The sequence below is a fragment of the Nylanderia fulva genome, unplaced genomic scaffold (genome assembly GCF_048542155.1).
Source record: "Nylanderia fulva isolate GAGA-0341 unplaced genomic scaffold, ASM4854215v1 Scaffold4, whole genome shotgun sequence".
In the NCBI taxonomy this organism is placed as follows: domain Eukaryota; kingdom Metazoa; phylum Arthropoda; class Insecta; order Hymenoptera; family Formicidae; genus Nylanderia; species Nylanderia fulva.
In genome coordinates, this window is record NW_028190476.1 from 7904752 (window position 1) to 7928226 (window position 23475).

Sequence of the window (23475 nt, forward strand, 5' to 3'; positions counted from 1 at the left end):
TATATATTTATTCATTATATATGTATTGCTAGTAAAAATTTAATTATATTAATATAAATGTTCTTTTTGCAAAGAAACTAATATATACAGATATTTTGAAAAGAGCTTTATCCCTTCAGTTTGATGATATTTTGTAAAAAGTTTTTTTTCAGATTAAAATGGAAACCTCTAAAGGGAATTTTAACAACTTCTATAAGAAAAATTTTTTTAAGAGAAAATGGTAAAAGTGTAATAATTATATATATATATATAAATGTGTATATGTGTGTGTATGTGTGCGTAAACATATACTTTTATTAATTAACGTAAAAAACTTTAAAACAAATTAATATAATAACTCAAAATAAATAGATAGTACATTTAGGTGCATTTATCATTTAACAAACATATTTATATATTTACATTTGCACATTTTTATTATTGTTATATCTAATAGTAAAATTTATTATTACAATATAAGAAAAATTTATTACAATATAAGAAAATTATTCATAGGAAGTATGTCCACGCATGTAAAATTTTTTATAATTTCCACTGAGGGAAAAATCTATTATAATACTGTCTCTGTCTTCCGATTTGATTGTTGCGAATTGACAGCTTGCTTAGAATTTTGGAATACTCCTTTACTAAGAAAATCTAAAATATATAAACAAAGATTTGTACAATGAAATCAATATACTGTTTATATAATAAACAAAACAAATATAAAATTATTATTTAGAGATGAATAACATAGGACAATATTTCTTATTCTTTCGCTTTCCATAATAATATTTACTAAATTTACCTTTCTGTGTAATAACTGTTAAATAATTTTGCATTATTCATTTCATCATTTAGGGCTTTTACGAATTTGAGTTTCAACTTTTCAACGTATTCGTTTATTTGCTAAAATATATTATTTTTTAACATTATTCAAATATAATATTTTTGTATTATCAAAATTGTTTTAAATATTAAATAATAATTATTAATATCGCATTATTATCACATTTTGTATACATATATAAACATGTAAAATTTTTACCCGAGTTTGATTTTCAGAATATACGTTATTAATAATAATAATTAATGCTGCGTTTATACCAACATGTCTAAAAACAAAAAAATGTGTATATAATACACATAATAAACATTTATATAAAATATTTATAAAAATATGTCACACATTACTTTGGTTTTATGTCGTTAAAATGATCTAATATGTACTTCAGTATAATTTGATTCTTCGCATGCTTTGTAATAATATATAAGAAACTGTTACAAAGATATTGATATTCCTGTTCTGTAGATTTGTGTATATATCTTAAATAATTGGTGATGACATCAGTATCTTCAGGGCAAGCCAAGTATTCTAAAAATTTAGTGTCCTTTTTTTTCCATCCTATATAATACACTGATTGCCAAAAGATCTCATTTTTGGTAGTTATCATCATCAATCCTTTACAATATGTCCATTCCTTCCACCATGGCAAAAATCTAAAACATAACAAAAATTAAATTTTCGTATTAAAGATTAGCATATGAATCTCTTGATCAAATTATTTGAACATTATAAGCAATACCTACAAGAAAATTTGATTAAGAAAAGCTAAAAATATATAACAATATATTTACCTGTGTGTTTTAGGTTTTATGATATGTTGTTTTAATATATTGTTGGCATGTTTCTTACAAGTAAAGTCACCGAGAAAGCATGCCCATCTTGCAGCTTCTTGTCGTAAACATTTTCTAAGGTCGTCACTAGCATCAATTTCTTGATAATTGATTCTTCTAAGTACCGAGTTTAATATGTTTCTTATTTTTATCTAAAAATCGTTAAATACACCCAGCTGATTATTTGCTTGGAAATTGTTAACAATTGGGAAACAAAATACGACCAAATATGGTACAAATCCAGGGCTTACTGTATCCTCGAGTGCGCTCCAATTGTAATCAAAAGTTGAAAGTATATCTTAACATCAAGTTGGGTGCAACGCCAGAGCATATCTGTCACTAACAGATGTGTTGCACCCAATTGATGTTAGAATATACTTTCAATTTTTGATTGCAATTGGGGCGCACTCGAGGACACTCGATGCGACGACAGATTGGCAACAGATTTGGAACAGATTTGTCAATCGTAAATTGAGAACAGATTTGCGCCAAATGCTCAGCAAATCGAAGAAAAATCCTAGATCTGAAGGATCTGCTGCATTTTTGGCATCAATCTGTTGTCAACACTTTCGACAGATCTGCTTGCTACTCATTGCCACTTTGTCAATATAATCTGCTAACAGATGTTGGGAAATATTTACTGAATTTATGCTCACAGTGTTTGTAATGACAAAATATGTTTCTTATCTGCGACCATTTCACAAACAAAAGTTGTTGCCTACATTTGCCTCCGCAGAAATGGTTAGCTGGGTATATTTCTCTGTTTAATTAATATTTTGCGCTCGCGTTAAGCCCAATTGCGATTTCCAATCGAATGTCCCTGGACTACGAATTACATCCCCCAAAATATTGCGTCCGCGGGACGATTCCGATAATCACTCGGATCGCGCGACACAATCTCTCATACACGTCCGAGAAATACCTAAACATGTATTTATATAAAAGGAACAAGAAAGGAGCTTTAATAGGAACACGAATACAAGATATAATGAGAAGGCGAAGGAGCGACTCAAGTCAACTAAATATTGACCAAAAAATGACATAAATTTAGAACAAAAAAGTCAATATGACGTCAAATTGACTTTTCTGTTCTCCTTGGGGAGGAAGAATCGTAATGCAACCGTCACAGTAAACATCCGAACGACTGTGGGCTTAACGCGGGCGCAACAATAGGGTATTATATAAATGTATATAAAAATTATTATATTTTTCTATTATTTTCCAATAGATTCTTCAAATTTTCTCTTTCTTCGAAACAAACATACGAATTCACTTATAGACGCGTACATTTATCTATGCACGTACATACACTCAAACATATGTATATATACATGCACGCAAAATTGGGGAGGATCCCAATTGCCTACAAATTGATTGCTATAAAAGACCGTTTACCAATAAATCGTTTGCGCACAAATAATAAAATTTAGACACAAACGTAGATTTGCAACACACAATACTATTGTGCACAAGTTGCATTAAAATATCTGAAATATAATATTTTCATTGAAATCTATTAATATTTACCACCACTTTTTGTTCCGACAGTTCTACAGGAAAAGTATTAAACATGTGTTCCAGAGCTTTAAACATAGGATACCATGCTATATAATCTTCTTCTTGATGCAAATAGAATGTAATATTCCAGAATATAGAGGAATTGAGTTGCCCTGCTATCATTAAATGAAATGTATCATCGATAATTTGCGCACGATTAAGAACATGAATATTCATGTAATTAACAGAGTTTAGATAATTTGTTATTCTTCGCCAATTCTCATCATCATAGTTAACGCGATAATATCCTGTCGAATAGTAAATAAATTTTAACAACATTTTTATTGTTTTGAATAATTTTATCATAATATATCTTTAAATATTTTTATTTTGTACTTATTTTGTAAATTTTTTTTTGTTTTTAATAATTTTGTCATTAATATATACTTATTTTCAAACTTATTTCAATTTTTGTTTTATACTTTCGTTTATATAAATTATAAATTATAAGTACGTACCAAAAATTTAATGCATATAAATAAAATGCAAATACATATAAAAAATTAATTATAAAAATGTTATCCTAATACTTGAAATAGTAGAAAAAATAAAACTGTGCAAGATACTGTTGTATAGTATAAAATGAAATTGATTCTAGTTGTACATAAATAATAATTATTTTTACTAATCAGTATAATTTCTGTAACATGTAATGTTACAAAAATTGTTTGTTACTTTGCACTTATTATTATATTAATTTTATAAATATAATTAACTTTTTAATAATTTTTATTATTACTAGCACAAAATACATATTTAGAAATATATAATTTTAATATTGATTGATATAATATAGAAAACACTGATGTATACCTTAATTTTATATTAAATAATGCAGAACATTACACAAAACATTTTAAAACTATTTATAGTTATATGTAATAAATATTTCAGATTTTTATACGATAATAAATAAAATAGACAAAAATATAAAATAATATTAATTGTGTGTATGTATGTGTAAAATGAAGACGAGTAATAAGTCATAATAAGTCAATGATCGATATTTACCAATCTGTTGCATATTAAATATCATCCAACCATCCTCTTGAAAAGATAATAGTTTTGATTTTCTGCTTGAATTTGCGCATACCATGGAATATAAAAAATCGTTAAAATCGGGATACGTTTCTGTAGTATAAGTAATAGGTAAGCAATCAATCTCTAATTCATTAATATTTTCTATGGACCATCGGAAAAATGTTTCGTACACCGGATGACTATAATCTCGTATTATTTTTATGAGAGGACAATGCTTTTCCAAATCCCAATTATGCAAGTAACGTAGATCATTATTTGTTTGTGATTCTGCAATTTCCCTCATAAAATTCATAAAACTTGGACGATGTAATTGGCTAAATTCACAAAAAATTTAAAATATGTAGAAAAACATTAAATATGTGAAAATTTTTTGTGTAATATTTATGTTATAAAACATTTCAATAAATACTAAGAAGCAAAATATAAAATTGCATTTCTCTTTATAAATTTATATATCTATTTATATATCTTATATTTATATTATGATAATAAAGAATATAACATAATTTTAAATGCAATTAAATCATATATTATTTAATTTTTCATTAAAGTACTAAAACAGATTATATTTGAACAAAATATTGGGAGAGTTATAAAATGATTTTGAACCATAACAAAACAAATTAAAAGAAAATAAAGACAAAACAAAAAAAAATCAGAAAAATAAGGAGGTAGATCTACGAGAGAAGAATAATAAAAAATGGAGAAGGTAATGGAAAAGAAATGTTAGATATTTAATAATCTGTTAAAAAAGATTAGAAAACAAATAAAAAATAGCAAAAGATGCAATTAAAAGAAAAGAAATTATAAGAATTATGGACAATATACATATATAAATAAAGGAAATTTTATTTTTTTATTAGTTATGTAATTTTATTTTTTTATATTATATTCTATATTGTATTACTCACTTGCTGTTTGTATATAAGCGAACGATTTTCCAAAATATTTGTTCGGTTAAGGCGTGTTGCATCATGCGCAGTATAAAGGGTGCTACGATTTAAATCAAAATTATATATATTAGATGTATTTTAAATATATATTTATTATAATGGTTGCTTATGAACATTGATTTTAGTGATTTTATAAAGAAAAATTATATATATATATATATATATATATATATATATATATATGTATACAGGGTAGTAATTCGAAAACAAATAAAAAATAGCAAAAGATGCAATTAAAAGAAAAGAAATTATAAGAATTATAGACGATATACATATAGAAATAAGGGAAATAATAAAAAGAATAAAAAGAATAAAAATATCGCGTAAAAGTGAAATGTCTTTTATTGCCGTAACCCTTCATCATTCTATTTTTTAAATTTCTCATTAATTCTTACGAAGATAGAGAACCATTCGGTTAATCTCCTTTACCTACATATGTGCGGCTATTATCGGACACTTTGTGCGTGGAAGTGTGTGTATATGTGTATACATACACAAAAATTTTACATTTTAAAATATCTATACATAGTTTTCTTGAACAATTTATTTTAGGGAAAAACGGTTTTGATAAATTTGTATAATATCTAACGAAAAACAAGGGAACACTACTGGCTTTTTTTTAAAGAATAATTGCCAAAGTTATTTGAAAATCATTTAAGTTTTTTTTAAATGGGTCTACTTTAATTTTTTTATAAATCGATTTCTCGCAATATTCATTATGAAAACAATAAGTTGTAAGAATAAGATAATCACAAAGAGAATATTTAACAGAGTATTTTACATTAGAGAAAAATAGGTGAGAAAAATATAAGTTTTCTTTATATGTAAATTCGAGATTAATTTATATATGGAACTTAGTAATCTCAAACCAAGAGATACAGTTCCGAAAAATTAATTTTTCGCGCTTGGGCTCTATTGACCGATTTAAAAATTCATGTATTATAAATTTAAATATTAATTAAAGAATATAGATATACGTATCAACACACGGACATAAGCGCGCGCGTGAGTGTGTGTGTGTGTGTGTGTGTGCGTGTATGTCTGTACTATTATAAAATTAATATTTAATTATAATCCGTATATATAGAGAATTAATTATCTTATAACTTTACACATATTTTTATAATATTAATAAATGAAAATTTTTACGGACTATTTTATTATATTACGTTATACCTCTGATGAATTTGCGAATTGTCAATAAATTGTCATCTGATGAAGTAGAATTCCACGTATGAAAATCACCATCCAAATAAAAAGAAATATGTTGATTTTGAACAACAAATAAATTTATTATTCGATTATCTGGATAAATCTATAGGAAAAATAATTAATATATTGATATAACCGCTCTGAAAAAAACTTGCATTGGAAACAAATACTAATATATTTAGCGTTACTTTCATGTTAAAAAGAAATAATACTTTTTCATTTTGAAAAACATTCATGTACATAATAATAATCAAATCTAAAATTTTGTATTAATATAATTAGCAAATATTACATATTTTTATAGAATTATTATCTCATATTATATTGCAGATTTCTCTTTATCAAACTTATTTAAATAAATATAGTGTGTACTAATTTTTTATTAATTTATTTTATTTTAGATTTCATAAAAATTTGAAAATATCTAATAAATTGGTGTTAAAAAAATTTAAAAATTTTTAATATTTTACATTATAATTATATGTATGTAAATATTTGAAAAAAGTATTTTTTATGAAACAGTTTAGTATTACATATAATAATAAACTGTTTTTGAGATAATTTACATAGAATTTATACATTTTGCAAAAAGAGTTTAATTTACGAAAATCTTGCAATATAAATGCTTAAGTATTGCATCGTTTCCGAGAAACTGGGAACGAGATTGCGTTAAAAATATTTAGAACAACCTTATTAACACCATACGTTGCAATCAATGTAATAAGACCTTTATTAAGCCACAATTCTGACTGATTGTTCATTAGATCATAAAACCATACTTGTGCCACTTTACATCCTACTAACTGAGCTATTTCGATATCGTGAGCAACGGGATATAAACCTTTACTGCTGATGATATCTGTTTCCCTAAAAATTATATTTGAATGTTAAGATTGAGAACTTTCGTAGAAAATAAATCTTTATTTCTGTTACAATTTTTTAATTTTATTATTAGCGGTACGATTTCCAAATTTATGGGTATAATTTAGCAAACCAGTATTGTAAATCGTACCAACTTTAACATTTACCTTAGGGGATACGATTTATTTAGCATACAAACTTTCCCCTTTATGTATATATGAAAACGATAAACTTCAACTTTTTAAATTATACTTACGAATAAACTTAATTTTTATTGTTAGTACTTAAAATTGTTTGTTTTCACAATTTCTGTTATTTTCGAACGTTTACAGAAACAAATGATATACTTGTTTTTAAATTTTATTTTGCATACTATAATATAATTTTATTTTTAATGTAATTTTAAGCACTTGTACTCACTTATAAATAACAAGTCCAAAAAGTGTTATGTCATTGTCATGGAAATTTGGAATTGCAACATGAGTCACATTTGAAATATTTTTCGAACGTTGATACCATTTATTTTTGAACAACAACGTGATATTTTCAGCTAAATTTTTTGCAAATTCCAGGTGAAATCTAGATTCGTTTCTGCACCACATTTGAATGTTTGAAGTGTCATTATAAATATGTAATAGGTCATTAGACACAATCAGTGTTGCAAGATAGGGCGATATTGCAGGTGTGGTATCGAAGTGTGTCCATAATATATTATGCTCATTTTTTTCCGTATTTTGCATTGGCATATTTGACAAAGCTGTGCATTGATTACATCCTATAGAAATGTTAAAGGTTGTTTCTAACAATGACTCCTGTTGATCCTGACATGGAGACAATCGGCCAGTTATCTGGAAATGCGTAGTAGCTATCCAACTACATTTCAAAATATATAAATTAATGAGACTTTTTTGAGAAGCATAAAAATATTGAAAATTAAAAAACCTATAAATGTTATATGCGTCAACGCATAATATATTATGACTTTATTATATATTATTATAATAATTAAAGGTAAAGATTATTCGTCTTTACCCCCATAGCGAAAACATCAAATGATATCATAGTGATGTGTTCTGGATGACATAACGAAATGCGAATGTCCGCTTTGTCACAAGTGTAATGTCATAATGATATCATTGTGACATCACACTTGTGACAAAGCGGACATTCGCATATCGTTATGTTATGACATCCAGAACATATCACTATGATATCACTGATGTTTTTGCTATAGGGGTATATATAAATTTCACGATATATAATAATTCTTGGGATATTTAATACATAAATAGTACATTTAATTACAATGGCATATTAATTAAAATAATATATTAATTACAATGTTTTATATTATTGCACATTGTACTTTTTTTAATAAACATTTATTATTTACTTACATATCTTTTTTTTTTACGTTAAAAATTGAGAAACTTTTATTAATCTCATAATATTTTATATTTAAAGTGTAATCTCCTAGTGATAAAACATCCATGAAGAAAAGAGTAATTTTGTCTTTAATAATTTTATATGTCAGTTTATAAGTTATTGTATCTTTATCATTCTTATGAGAGTTTTCTAAATTTTTAAATAAAACTATATCATTAATACATAATTTTGCTGAAGATAAATATATGTATTTCGTTTTTTTAAGAATTCTTATGCTGATATTGTATTCTCCATGGAAAATATTTCCTTCATTAAATGATATAAGCTTGATATCGTAATGGATTGGTTTTATATTTTTTGATGGTTGATAGCATAAAAATTCATTATGAATAGAAGCCGTCTCAGCGATAAACATTATTCCGCTACTTAATAATAATTTTAAAAATATCATCTTTTCAGAGAAAAGGAATATTTATTTTAGATCTATAAAACACAAAAGATAAATAGAAAAATTTAATACAGTTTTTGATGTCTGTTTTAAATCAATTTTGTATATAAACAAAAAAATAAGTTCAAAAAGTATTAAACTTATTAAAATTATATATACATATATATATACAATATATATATATATATATATATATATATATATATATATATATGTATGTATGTATGTATGTATGTATGTATGTATGTATGTATGTATGTATGTATGTATGTGTACGTATGAATTTCAATGTCGCACATATTGTAATTGACAGCAATATACAAAAATTAAATTAACAGTACATATTTGATATTTTCTTCAAATAATTAATCTCATTTTTAAAAAATTATATACATTTAAAATCTATAAGAATATAAGTTAGAATATAAAGATTTATAGAATATGAAGTTAGTTGTTCAAAGCAAATTACATATAAATGTAAGTAACAATAAACACAAGACCCGTTATTCCTACATATATAAAAACCTGTGTTTATTCAAAATAAGAAGACAGTAGGCATAAGAAAGACTATAAGGAAGGAAAAAGCACATGTTTATTATTTTCCTTTAAAAGTATGTGTTACTTTTACTCGTAAATTGTGTATTATAAACTCTAAACGAACAATCATCGAGAATAAAATCAACATAAAATTAATAATCTTTATCAATGTTCATTTTATCAAATCTTTCTAATTGAAATATTTTTTTATATATTAATTATCACTATCAATATACATGTAACATTATTGTGTTTAACTGTAAAAGTAAAAATTTAATTTTAATTATTAAATTTAATTTAAATATCTGAAAACATTTCAACTTTAATAAAGTACCTTATTAAATCGATATAAACTATTGTTTACATATACATTTTGACCGTTTTATATAAAATATTTTATGTAAAAAATTTTACGTATAATATATAGTAATATTTAGTATTCTGTCTATTTCTAACTTATATAATTAATATAGTTCTACTTATTATTAAATATTATATTTACATTTATTTCTCATTTAACAAAATTAATTTTATACGATACCTCGCTCTTGTAAGAGGATATCACCTTTAAAAAAAGGTAAAAAAAGGCAACCAGTTAAGGGCACGCCATTAACAAAAATTATCCATTGCAAACCCATGTAGAATCCTATCCTATTGCAAACCCATGTAGTATCCTATGAAAAATTAATCATTGCAAACCCATGTAAAATCCTAGGCAAAATTAACCATTGCAAACCCATGTAGAATCGTACCCATTGCAAACCTATGTAGAATCCTATGAAAAATTAACCATTGCAAACTCATGTAGAATCCTATGAAAAATTAACCATTGCAAACCCATGTAGAATTGTATTAAAAATTATCTATTGCAAACTTATGTAGAATCCTACATTGCAAACCCATGTACAATAGAATTGTATGAAAAATTATCGATTATAAACCCTTGTACAATCGTAACAAAAGTAATGAAATAAAAAAAAAAATTGCGCCAAGTGAAAGTAGAAACTTGTACCAGTGGAAAATTAAAGTTGCAGACATATATAGAGTCGTATAATAAATCAGTAAAAATTTAAATTTGCAAATGTAGAATCGTACCATAAAAAAACTTATCTTTTAAAAAAAAAGATAAACAAGATGCCAAGTCCATGCGCCATGTGAAAAAGAAATAAAAAAATTTTAGTTAAAAAAACTGGGCGCGCTGCTAAGTTTCAAAATTACAATGCACCTTAAAGTAACATTAATTAATTTAAACACAAAACATATTTTAACTGTAATGAGTTTAAAAGTAACAATTTAATTTTAATATTGTTAGAATATTATTTAGCAGCGCTCCCAGTTTTTTTAACTAAAATTTTTTTATTTTTTTTCACAGTGAGTGAGTGAGTGAGAATGAGAGAGAGAGAGAGAGAGTGTGTGTGTGTGTGTGTGTGTGTGTGTGTGTGTGTGTGTGTGTGTGTGTGTGTGTGTGTGTGTGTGTGTGTGTGTGTGTGTGTGTGTGTGAGAGAGAGAGAGAGAGAGAGAGAGAGAGAGAGAGAGAGAGAGAGAGAGAGAGAGAGAGAGAGAGAGAGAGAGAGAGAGAGAGAGAGAGAGTTAACCAACATAAACCCGCACGCTGCCGATATGGCGGAGCGCCACAAACGTGCGAGATGGACAAAATTACCACTACATGCATCTTGCATGCGTTGTGTACGTGTGATATATGTGTGCGCATGTGTTGTATACGTGTGAATACGTGTAACACGATACTACTATGTATGCGTGGTCGATGATGATAATGATTATAATGATGACGGGGACGTTTCTTAATAGAAATTTTTCATATTTCGACTTTGCATTTATATATCTCTGCTTACAAATCACGTAGAGCAGAAATAAAGACACTTTTATTATATAATTCGAACTCAATCTATCGATTAAGTCTAGTATAAACTCGATTGCTTCAGCCATTATTGAGGATTCGAAATATTATAAAGACTCAAATGTCCGACTCGCGTTAAGATACACGGTGTCTCCGCTACGCCCTTAACTGGTCGCGAGACACTACCGCGTCTCTTGATATCGAATACAAATTGCAAGGAATTGTCTACTATTTTATTTTTCTTAACGTACACATACTCACACATAATCATCTCTCATATACTAATATACTCATACATAATCTTTAACAACAAAAATTAATATTTGATTCTTCTTCTTGATTATTAGTTATTCTTCTAACTTAAATATTAGCACCACTCAAAAATCATTTTAAATGTTAAAATATGCACAGATATTTTTTATAAAAAATATGTACGACAAATTTTATAAAACAGTATTTTAATAATTGAGTAATAAAAGAATAATTAAAAGTGTCTATTATAATATTTATTATCTGTTATGTAAATTTAACATATTTTTAAGTTTCAAAAATAATTTATTCGATATAAAACTTTTGTGCGCCTAAGATTATTTCAACATAACAATTCGTAAAATATTATAATATCGACATTATTTGAAATTATCTCTGAATTAAAATTTAAAGAAAATTTTAAATAGAATTATTCTCTTATACTTATATGTTGGTAATTCTTTAAAATTCCGTTATACTGTACGATAAAATTCTTTTGTATTTGTAGACAAATATATATATTTTTTATTTTTAACTTATTTTGACTTACCTTTTATTTCGAAACAGTATGGTAATTGCAAAAGTATGTTGATAAAAATTATATTTGTTTAACAATTAACTGCTACAAATTGATACTCTAGCAGCATGCAATGTTGGAAGAATATAATATATTCACACACACTTTATTACACAAATATTATATTTATCACGATGTGCTCCGAAAGATCACTAAAGACTGACTGATTCTCTGTACGGTTCATCAAAATAAATATGATGTGTTAAGTCAACAAAACTTCTGAGGTCGTTATACATATACATATAAATATATTTGTGTGTGTGTCGGCATTTATATAGAACAGTTATCTTAATTAAGCAATTTCAAATTTTGGCCAATTAATCAAATAAATAGGCATTATTTACAAATTTATATTACTTATTCCGAAAAAAATAAAATATATCATATTTTATTTCTTATTAAATATAATTATAATAACAAATTTAATAATACGTGGAATGCCCCATATATATATATATATATATATATATATATGTTGTATATAGTCTAATTCCAGGTGGATATTTTCGCGATTTCGAGTCATCATTCGTGTAAGAATAATAAGAAAAATTTGTTATTTGCAAATGCATATTGTTTTTTTTATATAATTATATTTTTCTTGCATCAATTAATTTATCTCATTACTTTATGCAGGAAATTATTAGGTAAAATTATTAAAAAATGAATATATATTTACGAGATATTTCATATTTTTTTTATTATCAAGATAAAACATAATATATCTCATAAAGCATTCATTTTTTGACTATATGCAACTCTAACAATTTTTAATATTAAATACGAGGATTCGATTTAAATTTTTATATAAAACATTTTTGATAAAAGCTATGACTTTTGAGAAATTTTAACCCGAAAGTTAAAATGGGACACTCTGTTTTCTTATTTATATGTTGTTTGTTATAAAAGTTTATGATAATTTATAGATGTGTGTGTAATACAGATATTGATTATTGATTAAGACAAATATAACTTTTGTATTTAAATATTTAAATAAATTGTTTGCGCGTTAACATGTACGTTTGTGTTGACAAAAAATATTTACACTTAAGTTTTTTTATTAAAAATTTTTTTTTATTATATTATGCAATTGATCAGTCTAGACGATAAATTTTACGTTCTTAATTAATGGTTAAAAAATAATACATCATTCGATTAAATTGAAACAAGTTTGATGTTTGCATGTAAATTAAATTTTTTTCTATTTTCCTTGTAAACAAATGAATTTAATTGTAGAATATATACATAGTAATAGCTTTCTGTTAATTACTGCTTGTTATTCATCTTAAGTAGACTGCGAGATCAATAAATTATGTAAGGTTTTTTGATATCATACGTATCAAAATACAAATTAATTTTTTCACGTATACTTTTAATTCTTTATCACCATTCATTTTCAACGGTTTAGATTAATAAAATATATATCAAAAATATTTTTTTATCTATATAAATTAAAAAATACTTTAAATCTTAATTGTTATATTAAAAAAAGAATTCATTTTTTGGAAATGTAGAATATTTAATTATTTAATTTTTTTATTAATTCAAAATAGCTATTTTATTTGAACAACAATCAAGACATGATGTTAGATTTTTTACTTATGGCTGGTTTAGAGATTATAAATAAAAGAGCATATATTTCACATTAGAGTTTCAAATAAATAACTCATTACTTTCAATAAAGAGTAGAATATTATAGAATTAAATCACGCGTGTGTGTGTTTAGTAGAAAATTCGAGAAATCAAAAGAAAACAAAGAGAAATATGCAAATATCATTTATAATTTAATTTTATAATAAAAACTTATAAAATGTGTTTTATTTGAGTATTTATTATAAAACTTAATTAATAAATAAATGTGATATATATATATATATATATATATAATTTATATTTATACATTTGTATTTTTGTTTTATATCTAACAATAAAATATATATAGTAATATTATATGGTCTACTTGTGAATACAGGCAATAATATATATATAGTTGAACTACATCAAGTAAGTATACGCAAAGTAATAAAAAACTTGATGCATTTAGTCATAATGATTTGTAAATACAGTAGCATCAAATAGTAATATATCTAAATAAACAATAATAATTAAAGTAGTAAAGTAAATAGTACATACAATATAAAAAAATTATTCAAATGAAGTATGTCTGCTCATGCAAAGCTGCAATTTTTTATATTTTTCACCAAGGGAAAAATTTATCAAAATACTGTCTCTGTCTTTTGATTTGATTGTTGCGAATTGATAGCTTTCGTCGAATTTTGTGAGAATTCAGCAATATGTTCTAATATATATAAACAAAGATTTGCACAATGAAATCAATATATACTCTTTATATAATAAACAAAATAAATATAAAACATAAAATTAGTATTCAGAAATTAATAGGATAGAACTAAGTATGTGCCAGATAATCAGATAGTGAATTTGCCGGACAACAAGATAATTTGCCATCTTTGGCTATCGGATAAACGGATAATTACGCGAAGAAACTGAAAAATTAAATTTAACTATGTTATATAGTAAAAAAAGTTTTTTTTATAGATATGTGTACATTTGTTACTATTTCACATAATTTAACTATTATTAATAATGAACAAATTGACAAAAGCTATTTTACGAGCTAAGTATTGGATGGAATTTGTTTTAAATTATACATCTATAATCCTAAGATGTGGGACGTTTCGACGCTAACTTGCGTCTCTTCAGCAACAATATATTAAATTTACAAAAAGTTGTTACAATATCACTTCTTCTTTATGGTGTCAAAGTATAGACAGGTGTCATTTGAAAGTATCTGTTACAAACAATAGATATAACTTATATAAATTTGCCACTAAATAACTTACTTAATCTTAGTAAAACACACTCACTAAATTAATTAATAGGAAGAAAAATCAAATTTTATACTTTTACTTTAATAAATACGACATATAGGTTCTCAGAGTGTCACACATTTTTAACCCAAACTTATATACACCTTCATACCTTGAAGGACAGATACGCAATGAGAGGAAATATTTTTCAGTATAAAGAGGGAAAGAAAATCGTGAATGCGCATGTGTGATGAAAAACAGCTGAGATTAAAATATTCAAACTTTATCACTCACTAAATTAATTAATAGGAAGAAAAATCAAATTTTATACCTTTATTTTAATAAATACGACATATAGATTCTCAGAGTGTCACACATTTTTAACCCAAACTTATATACACCTTTATACCTTGAAAAACAGATACGCAATGAGAAGAAATATTTTTTAGTATAAAGAGGGAAAGAAAATCGTGAATGCGCAAAATGTGTGATGAAAAACAGCTGAGATTAAAATATTCAAACTTTAGTTAAGCCATCCAGAACCGGGAAATACATTTTATCTAATGAATCTAAATCTTCGATTACATTCAAACCACTTTTTTGTAATATGACATAACGAATTTTATTCAGCACATTCTTAATATAAGTTTTCCACCAGCTAGGAGCAATATAAAAAATAGTTTTAACTTATATAACACTTTGTCTAATATGGAAATCGACGATTCTTATATTTTATCGTCTTTTAATGTTGTGTCTTTATTTACCAATGTACCGGTAGATTTAGCTATGTTAGGTATTGAAAACATGTGGTCGTACATAAAAGACCATACTAATATTCCTAAAGATGAGTTCTTAAACTTGACACGATTTATTCTTCACTCCACATCTTTTAAATTTGATAATAGAATTTTTAAACAAACATTCGGTACTCTAATGGGCTCTCCATTATCACCAATTGTTGCTGATATCGTACTACAAGACTTGGAAAATAAAGTTCTTTTTAAAATTGACAAATATATCAAATTCTATTACCATTATGTAGACGATATATTAATTGTTATTAAAAAAGATTATTTACAGTTTGCTTTGGACATATTTAATTCTTTTCATGAAAAACTGAAATTTACGTGTAAAGTTGAGTTAAATCGTAGTATAAACTTTTTAGACTTAAAGATAATTGTTGAGAATAATAAGTTAACTCTTGATTGATTTCATAAAAACTCTTATTCAGGAAGATATTTATTTTTTTACTCAAACCATCCAAATTGCCATAAAATAGGTTCAATTTATAGTCTGATTGATAGATCTGTATTACTCTCCCACCCAAAGTTTCATCAAAAAAATATAATATTCAGTATTAACACTCTATTAAATGATAGTTATCCTATTCCTTTTATTTTTAAACATGTAAACAAAAGATTAAATTATTTATTGTTTACAAAATTAAATTACAACAAATTAAAAAACATTAATAAAAAAGAAGACAAAAAGTTTATTACATTTCCATATATTAAGGGTCTCACTAAGAGTGTTTGTAAATCTTTTAAAAACACTGAATTTACTATAGGTTTCAGATGTTTTAACAGACTAAATAAGTTTATTAAGGTACATATAAAGACACAATACCAAAAACAAATGAGAATAATGTAATATATAGAATTGAGTGTAAGGATTGTGAAGCATCATACGTGGGACAAACTAAAAGAAAGCTAGAGATGAGAATCACAGAACACAAAAATAATATGGTTCAACATTATAGAAAACCTTCTGTTATTACAGAACATATAAGAAATTTTAACCATTCTATAAATTGGGAAAAAATTAAAGTCATGGATCATGAACCGAATTATTTTAAAAGATTAATTTCGGAAATAATCTGCATAAAAGAACAAAAAAGTAGTTTGAATGTAATCGAAGATTTAGATTTATTAGATAAAATGTATTTCCCGGTTCTGGATGGCTTAACTAAAGTTTGAATATTTTAATCTCATTGTCAGCTGTTTTTCATCACACATGCGCATTCACGATTTTCTTTCCCTCTTTATACTAAAAAATATTTCTTCTCATTGCGTATCTGTCCTTCAAGGTATGAAGGTGTATATAAGTTTGGGTTAAAAATGTGTGACACTCTGAGAACCTATATATCGTATTTATTAAAGTAAAAGTATAAAATTTGATTTTTCTTTCTATTAATTAATTTAGTGAGTGTGTTTTACTAAGATTAAGTAAGTTATTTAGTGGCAAATTTATATAAGTTATATCTATTGTTTGTAACAGATACTTTCAAATGACACCTGTCTATACTTTGACACCGTAAAGAAGAAGTGATGTTGTAACAACTTTTTGTAAATTTAATATATTGTTGCTGAAGAGACGCAAGTTAACGTCGAAACGTTCCACATTTCAGGATTATAGATGTATACGTAATTTAAAATAAATTCCATCCAATACTTAGCTCGTAAAACAGCTTTTGTTAATTTGTTCATTATTAATTTATTAAAACAAGCTTTCAATATTATATTTATTTTATAACTATTTTATGTTGATAATATTGATGACTCATTCAAATCATTTAAACGTTTAAAATTAATCCGGCGTTAATATCTTGCTACACAATTAATATCATAAATTGAAGATGCAGAACTATTGAAAAGATGCAGTACTAATTGTTAAATAATAATCTTAGATATAATATTTCAAATTGATTACATTACATTATATATATATATATATATATATATATATATATATATATTATTATATAAACATATAAAAATTTAATAATTATAATAATTAAAGTTAAAATTAAACATATAAATTAAATGAATGAATAATCTCGTTAATTTATAAATTAGAGATAATAAAACAACATGAGCCTATTACGAGCTAACAATAGCTCGTAATAGGCTCATGTTGTTTTATTATCTCTAATTTAAAATTAAACAATAAAACTAAGTATTTTTAATTACATTGACTAAAATAACATATTTTAATCTGTAATATATCTGTATTTCATTAAACGTTCGATTAATTTAACTAAATAAATAAATATTTTTATCAGTCATTTTTAATTTGTATACAGTTATTGTGAATGCGAATTAATTTTTGTTCGGTTTATGTAAATTTTTTAACATTTTATTTTAATTTATTATTCATTATATTTAACATTTTAATATCGAATCACTAGATCGATTGGATAGTGCAAAATAATTTAAATAAGCGATTAGTACTGAATAGTCGGATACTTACCGGATAGATTAACTATCCGGCTATCCAGCCGGATTGTAAAAAAGCTCGATACCGGATACTTATCGGACATCCGGCACATCCCTAGATAGAACAAAATTTCTTTTTCTTTCGCTTTTTATAATAATATTTACTAAATTTACCTTTCCTATTCCATCAGTTGGGTTTGCGTTGACCTTTAATAACCTTTCAACGTATCTATTTATACGCTAAAATATATTATTTTTTAGTATTATCAAAATTATTTTAAACATTAAATAATAATTATTAATATCGCATTATTATCACATTTTGTATACATATATAAACAAGTAAAACTTTTACCTGAGTTCGATTTTCAGAATATACATTATTAATAATAATAATAATTAATGCTGCAGTTATATCAGCATGTCTAAAAACGAAAAAACAAATGTATATATAATACATATAATAAACTTTTATATAAAAATTTATAAAAATATGTCACATTACTTTATTTTTATGTCGTTAAAATGATATAATATGTACTCCAGTATAATTTGATTCTTCGCATGCTTTGTAATAACATGTAAGAAACTGTTAAGAAGATATTGATATTCCTGTTCTGTAGAATTTTGTATATAATCTAAATAATTGATGATGACATCAGTATTCTCAGGGCAAGCCAAGTATTCTAAAAATTTAGTGTCCAATTTTTTCAATCCTATATCATACATTAATTTCCAAATGTCATCTTCTACTTCTTCCCACACTTTTCTTTTCTGGTAATAAAAAATGTTTATGAAATATTTGGTAATTGCTTTCAAACCTTTACAATATGTCCATTCTTTCCACCATGGCAGAAGTCTAAAACATAACAAAAAATTAAATTTTTGTATTAAAGATTAGTATATGAATATCTTGATCAAATCATTTGAACATTATAAACGATACTTACAGAAGAATTTGATTAGAAAAGGCTAAAAATATCTATATATATACAGGGTGTCTGGTAACTAACGGACCAACGATTACAAATGGATTCTTTGGTTAATTTGGGAACGATTTTTCCTAAGCGAAAATGTCGAAAAAAGTCATCATTTTTTACAACTTTCCAATATTTGTCATTATGTATCTTTATAAGTAAGCCTCAAATTAAAATTTTATCATAGTAAACTCTACCTGAAATTAACTGAAGAATGTAATTATGTTAGACTTTTAACTCCAAAACGTTTAGTTTTCAAAAAACCCATTTTTTTCAATCGCTTATAACTCGAAAATTATTGACTTCTCAACATTTTTACTAAGGAAAAATCGTCTTCAAATTAGCCAGAGAATCCACCCTTAATCATTGGTCCGTTAGTTACCGGACACCCTGTATATATAAGCACCGTCTGTCTGTATGTCTGTCTGACCGTGAACTACTTTCACATTTATGAACCGATTTTCGTGAAACAGATACCAAAATGTTACAAATTTTTTCGGAGATGAATGTTATGTGGTTTTTTTTTAAGTTTTACACTCCCACCCACGCACCCACCCACGCAATTGCATATTTATGGATTTGTTCGAAATTGGTACTAAAATTTTGCAAACTTTTCAGGAAGTGTAACGATGTGATTTTTTCTTAAGTTTCCATCCATCCACGCATTCACAAATTTATCGCATGAAAATATTTTTCAAAGATGGTGACGATATAGGTTTTTAATTTTTACACCAGTACTCACGCATCCACCCACTCATTACCCACGCACCCATCCACGCAATCGCATATTTATGGACCGAAAAAATTTAAAAAAAATAATAATAAAAGATAAAAAAAATTTTAGTACTTGTTTCACGAAAATCAGTACATAAGTGTAAAAGTAGTTCGCGGTCAGACAGGCAGACATACAGACAGACTTAAAAAGTCTAAAGAGTACTTAAAAACCACATCGTCGCACACCCCGAAAAATTTGCAACATTAAAGGAAATCCGAAATCTTTTACGACAAATGTTGTATACAAAGAGGTTTTGTAAAATAAAAAATTGTGTGAAAACTAATAATAGCGGGGTCAGTGTTGGGAAACTAGGCTTTGAGGCGTTTTGCGCGGGTCGAAAAGGCTAGTATAACAATATTTACTTGTGTTTTGTAGGATCTTGGAGATGTTGGCTTAAAATTTTGTTGGCTTCTTTCTTACAATCAATGTCACCGAGAAAACATGCCCATCTTGCAGCTTCTTGTCGTAAGCATATTCTAAGTTCGTCACTATCATCAATTTCATCATATTTAATTATTTCAAGTACTTTATGCAATGCTCTTATTACTGTAGACTAAAAATCGTTCAATATATATTTCTTTGTTCATATTATTATTGTATTTAAAAATTATTATATTTTTCTGTTATTTATCAAGAGATTCTTAAAATTTTCTCTTTTTATAAAATAAACATACATATGTACAAATTTACTTATAGACGCGAAAGTTTACCTATTAATACGTTCAAATATATACATATATGTACATGTATGCTAAATATATGGTTTAATTTGTACAAAATGTTTATAATATTTAAAAGATATTAAAGTTTCATAACTATTTATTAATTATATTTTATTTTTAAATAAGATAAAAAATATATATCTTTTTGAGATATATAATAAATTTTTTTCAACTATTTATGTTTTAATTTTTATTAATTACTAACATTGTAATATTGATATGAACTCAATATAATTGCATTTATTGACAAAAATTTTAAGCACTGCTATATATATATATATCTTTTCTGTGTATTTAAATTATTTGTGATCAATGAGTGTATATGCAAATATTTAAAATGTAATATTTTCATTGAAATTTATTAATTTTTACCGTAATATGTTCATCTATTTTTGTCAATATTGGAAAAGTATTATACATGTATTCCAGAGCTTTAAACATAGGATACCATGCTATATAATCTTCTTCTCGATGTAAATACTTTATGATATTCCAGAATATACGGGATTGGAGTTGGCCTGCTATCATTAAATGAAATGCATCATCGATAATTTGGGCACGATTAAGAACATGAATTTTCGTGTAATCACCAAAATTTAGATAAATTGAAATTCTTTCCCAATTCTCATTATCATAGTTAACGCGATAATATTCTGTTGAATAATAAATAAATTTCATCAATTTTTTGTTTTTAATAATTTTATCATTAATATATATTTATTTTCAAACTTATTTCAATTTTTGTTTCATACTTTTGTTTATATAAATTATAAATTTAAAAAATATCAAAAATTTAATACATATAAATAAAATTCAAATATATATATAGCAGACCCGTAACTAGCCTATTATATCAGGGGGGAGCAAATAAAATCCCAAATAGAGGGCAGTCTCAAAAACTTTTTTCTAATGCACAAAAAATACATTATTTTTTATTATTTATTAAATATCAATAAAATATAAAATATAGCAGTAATATATATATATATATATATATATATATAATTACAATTAAGTAAATATTAATATTTTAAAATAATTGTAATTTTCGAGCTATTTCGTTGAAAATTCGTAAGAAAACATTTATATCGATTGCTTCAGTTTTCTTTTTTTTAAAAGGTAATATTGTTAGATTAGCTTCCCGACCAAACAACATAACTTGTCTGTGTGGCGTTAGCACTCTATTTAAAGTAGCCAGGAGGGGCAAATAAAGATGCTAGAGGAGGGCATTGCCACCATTTGCCCCCCCCCCCTCTTGGTTACGGGCCTGATATATAGAAAAATAATTATAAAAATGTCATCTTAATACTTGAAATAGTAGAGAAAATGTAACTGTGCAAGATATCGTTATACATCAGAAAATAAAACTATGATTTTAGTTGTGCATAAATAATAATTCTTTTATGCTAATCAATATAATTGCCGTAAGATATAACGTTACAAAAATTGTATGTTAGCTGCACTTATTATTATTAATTTTATAAATATAATTATTTTTTAAATGATTTTTACTAATTATTTGAATAAAATATTGTAAAAATATAACATTAATATTGAACGATATTATTTAGCAAACGCCTAGGTATATCTTGTACATAATAATATAGATACTATATATATATATATAGATATATATAGGTATATATATATAATGCAGAATATTACACCAAACATTTTAAAACTATTATTATAGTTATAAAATAAATATCTCGGATTTTATAGGACTTACGAATAAAATAGATAAAATATAAAATAATGTCAATTATGTGTGTGAAATAAGTCATAATGATTTGTCGATATTTACCAATTTGTTGTATATTGAATATCATCCAACCATGTTCTTTATATGGTAATGATAATTTCAATGGTACTAGTAAACGTTTAATTTCCCATCGCTTGCATAACAAATGATGAGTAAAATTGTTAAATCGGGAGACGTTTGCGTAGTAAAGTTATAGGAATGCACTCATTTTTAATGTGTCGATATTTTCTATCCATACAAATGTTCGATTCTTAGGATCATCATAATTTCGTTCTACTTTAATAACAGGGACAATGCTTTTCCAAATCCCAGTTTTTCATGTGCGAGATGTGTCCAGCAATATTATATTTATTGTGGAAGCAACATCTTTCATAAGCTCCAATAAAGTCTAGATGGTGTGATGAGCTAAATTTACAAAGTATGTAAAATATATTAAAAAACATTACAAATATGTTAAATTGTGGTGTAGATTGTTTCATATTATAAAAAATTTAATAAATACTAAGAAACAAAATTAAAATTGAATTTCCACACAATTATTTATTTATATATCTTATATTTATATTCTGATAATAAAGAAATAACGTGTAACATAAAATTGTGGTAGCTCTTGTCGCCAGGAATAATGAAAATTATAAATCAAAGTATTTAAGCCACGAAATACAAAAATTTTTTAACTTTTGTTTTTTAATTACGCAGTGGTTTTTAATTTTTAATTAAAAAAATTTTTTTTTTTTCTAATTTTTTTTATTTTTAATTTTTATAATTTTTTTAAAAATTTTTAATTTTTATATTATTTTTTTTTTTTTTTTTTCTTTTTTTTTTTTTTTTTTTTTTTTTGCCCCTTTTTTTTTTTTTTTT

The 23475-nt window shown here is 25.1% G+C and overlaps 2 protein-coding genes across 3 annotated transcripts; both read right to left on the reverse strand.

Annotated features, from left to right (window-relative positions):
* Positions 1-411: 411 nt before the first annotated feature.
* LOC114942266 (aminopeptidase N-like) lies at positions 412-12373 on the reverse strand (the record flags this gene model as incomplete). The annotated part of the gene is made up of 12 exons (XM_085485900.1): positions 412-638; positions 789-888; positions 1028-1094; positions 1174-1479; positions 1618-1808; positions 3184-3461; positions 4225-4568; positions 5166-5247; positions 6384-6522; positions 7109-7286; positions 7701-8153; positions 12309-12373. Coding segments are annotated over 12 exons (2319 nt in total), but the record flags the coding sequence as incomplete, so codon positions are not given.
* Positions 12374-14391: 2018 nt separating this feature from the next.
* Positions 14392-21490, reverse strand: LOC146721917 (uncharacterized). Of its 2 annotated transcripts, XM_085485995.1 has the most exons (7): positions 21225-21490; positions 20493-20683; positions 19200-19237; positions 18884-19064; positions 18734-18803; positions 18553-18618; positions 14392-14631 (listed from the first exon to the last, which is right to left on the reverse strand). In XM_085485995.1, the coding sequence occupies exons 1-7, from the start codon at positions 21378-21380 to the stop codon at positions 14530-14532; spliced, it is 804 nt and encodes a 267-aa protein (XP_085342121.1). In that variant the 5' UTR covers positions 21381-21490; the 3' UTR covers positions 14392-14529. The 2 variants fall into 2 exon arrangements, with proteins under 2 accessions (XP_085342121.1, XP_085342120.1); XM_085485994.1 differs by having other exon boundaries at positions 18884-19237.
* Between the last annotated feature and the right edge of the window lie 1985 nt (positions 21491-23475).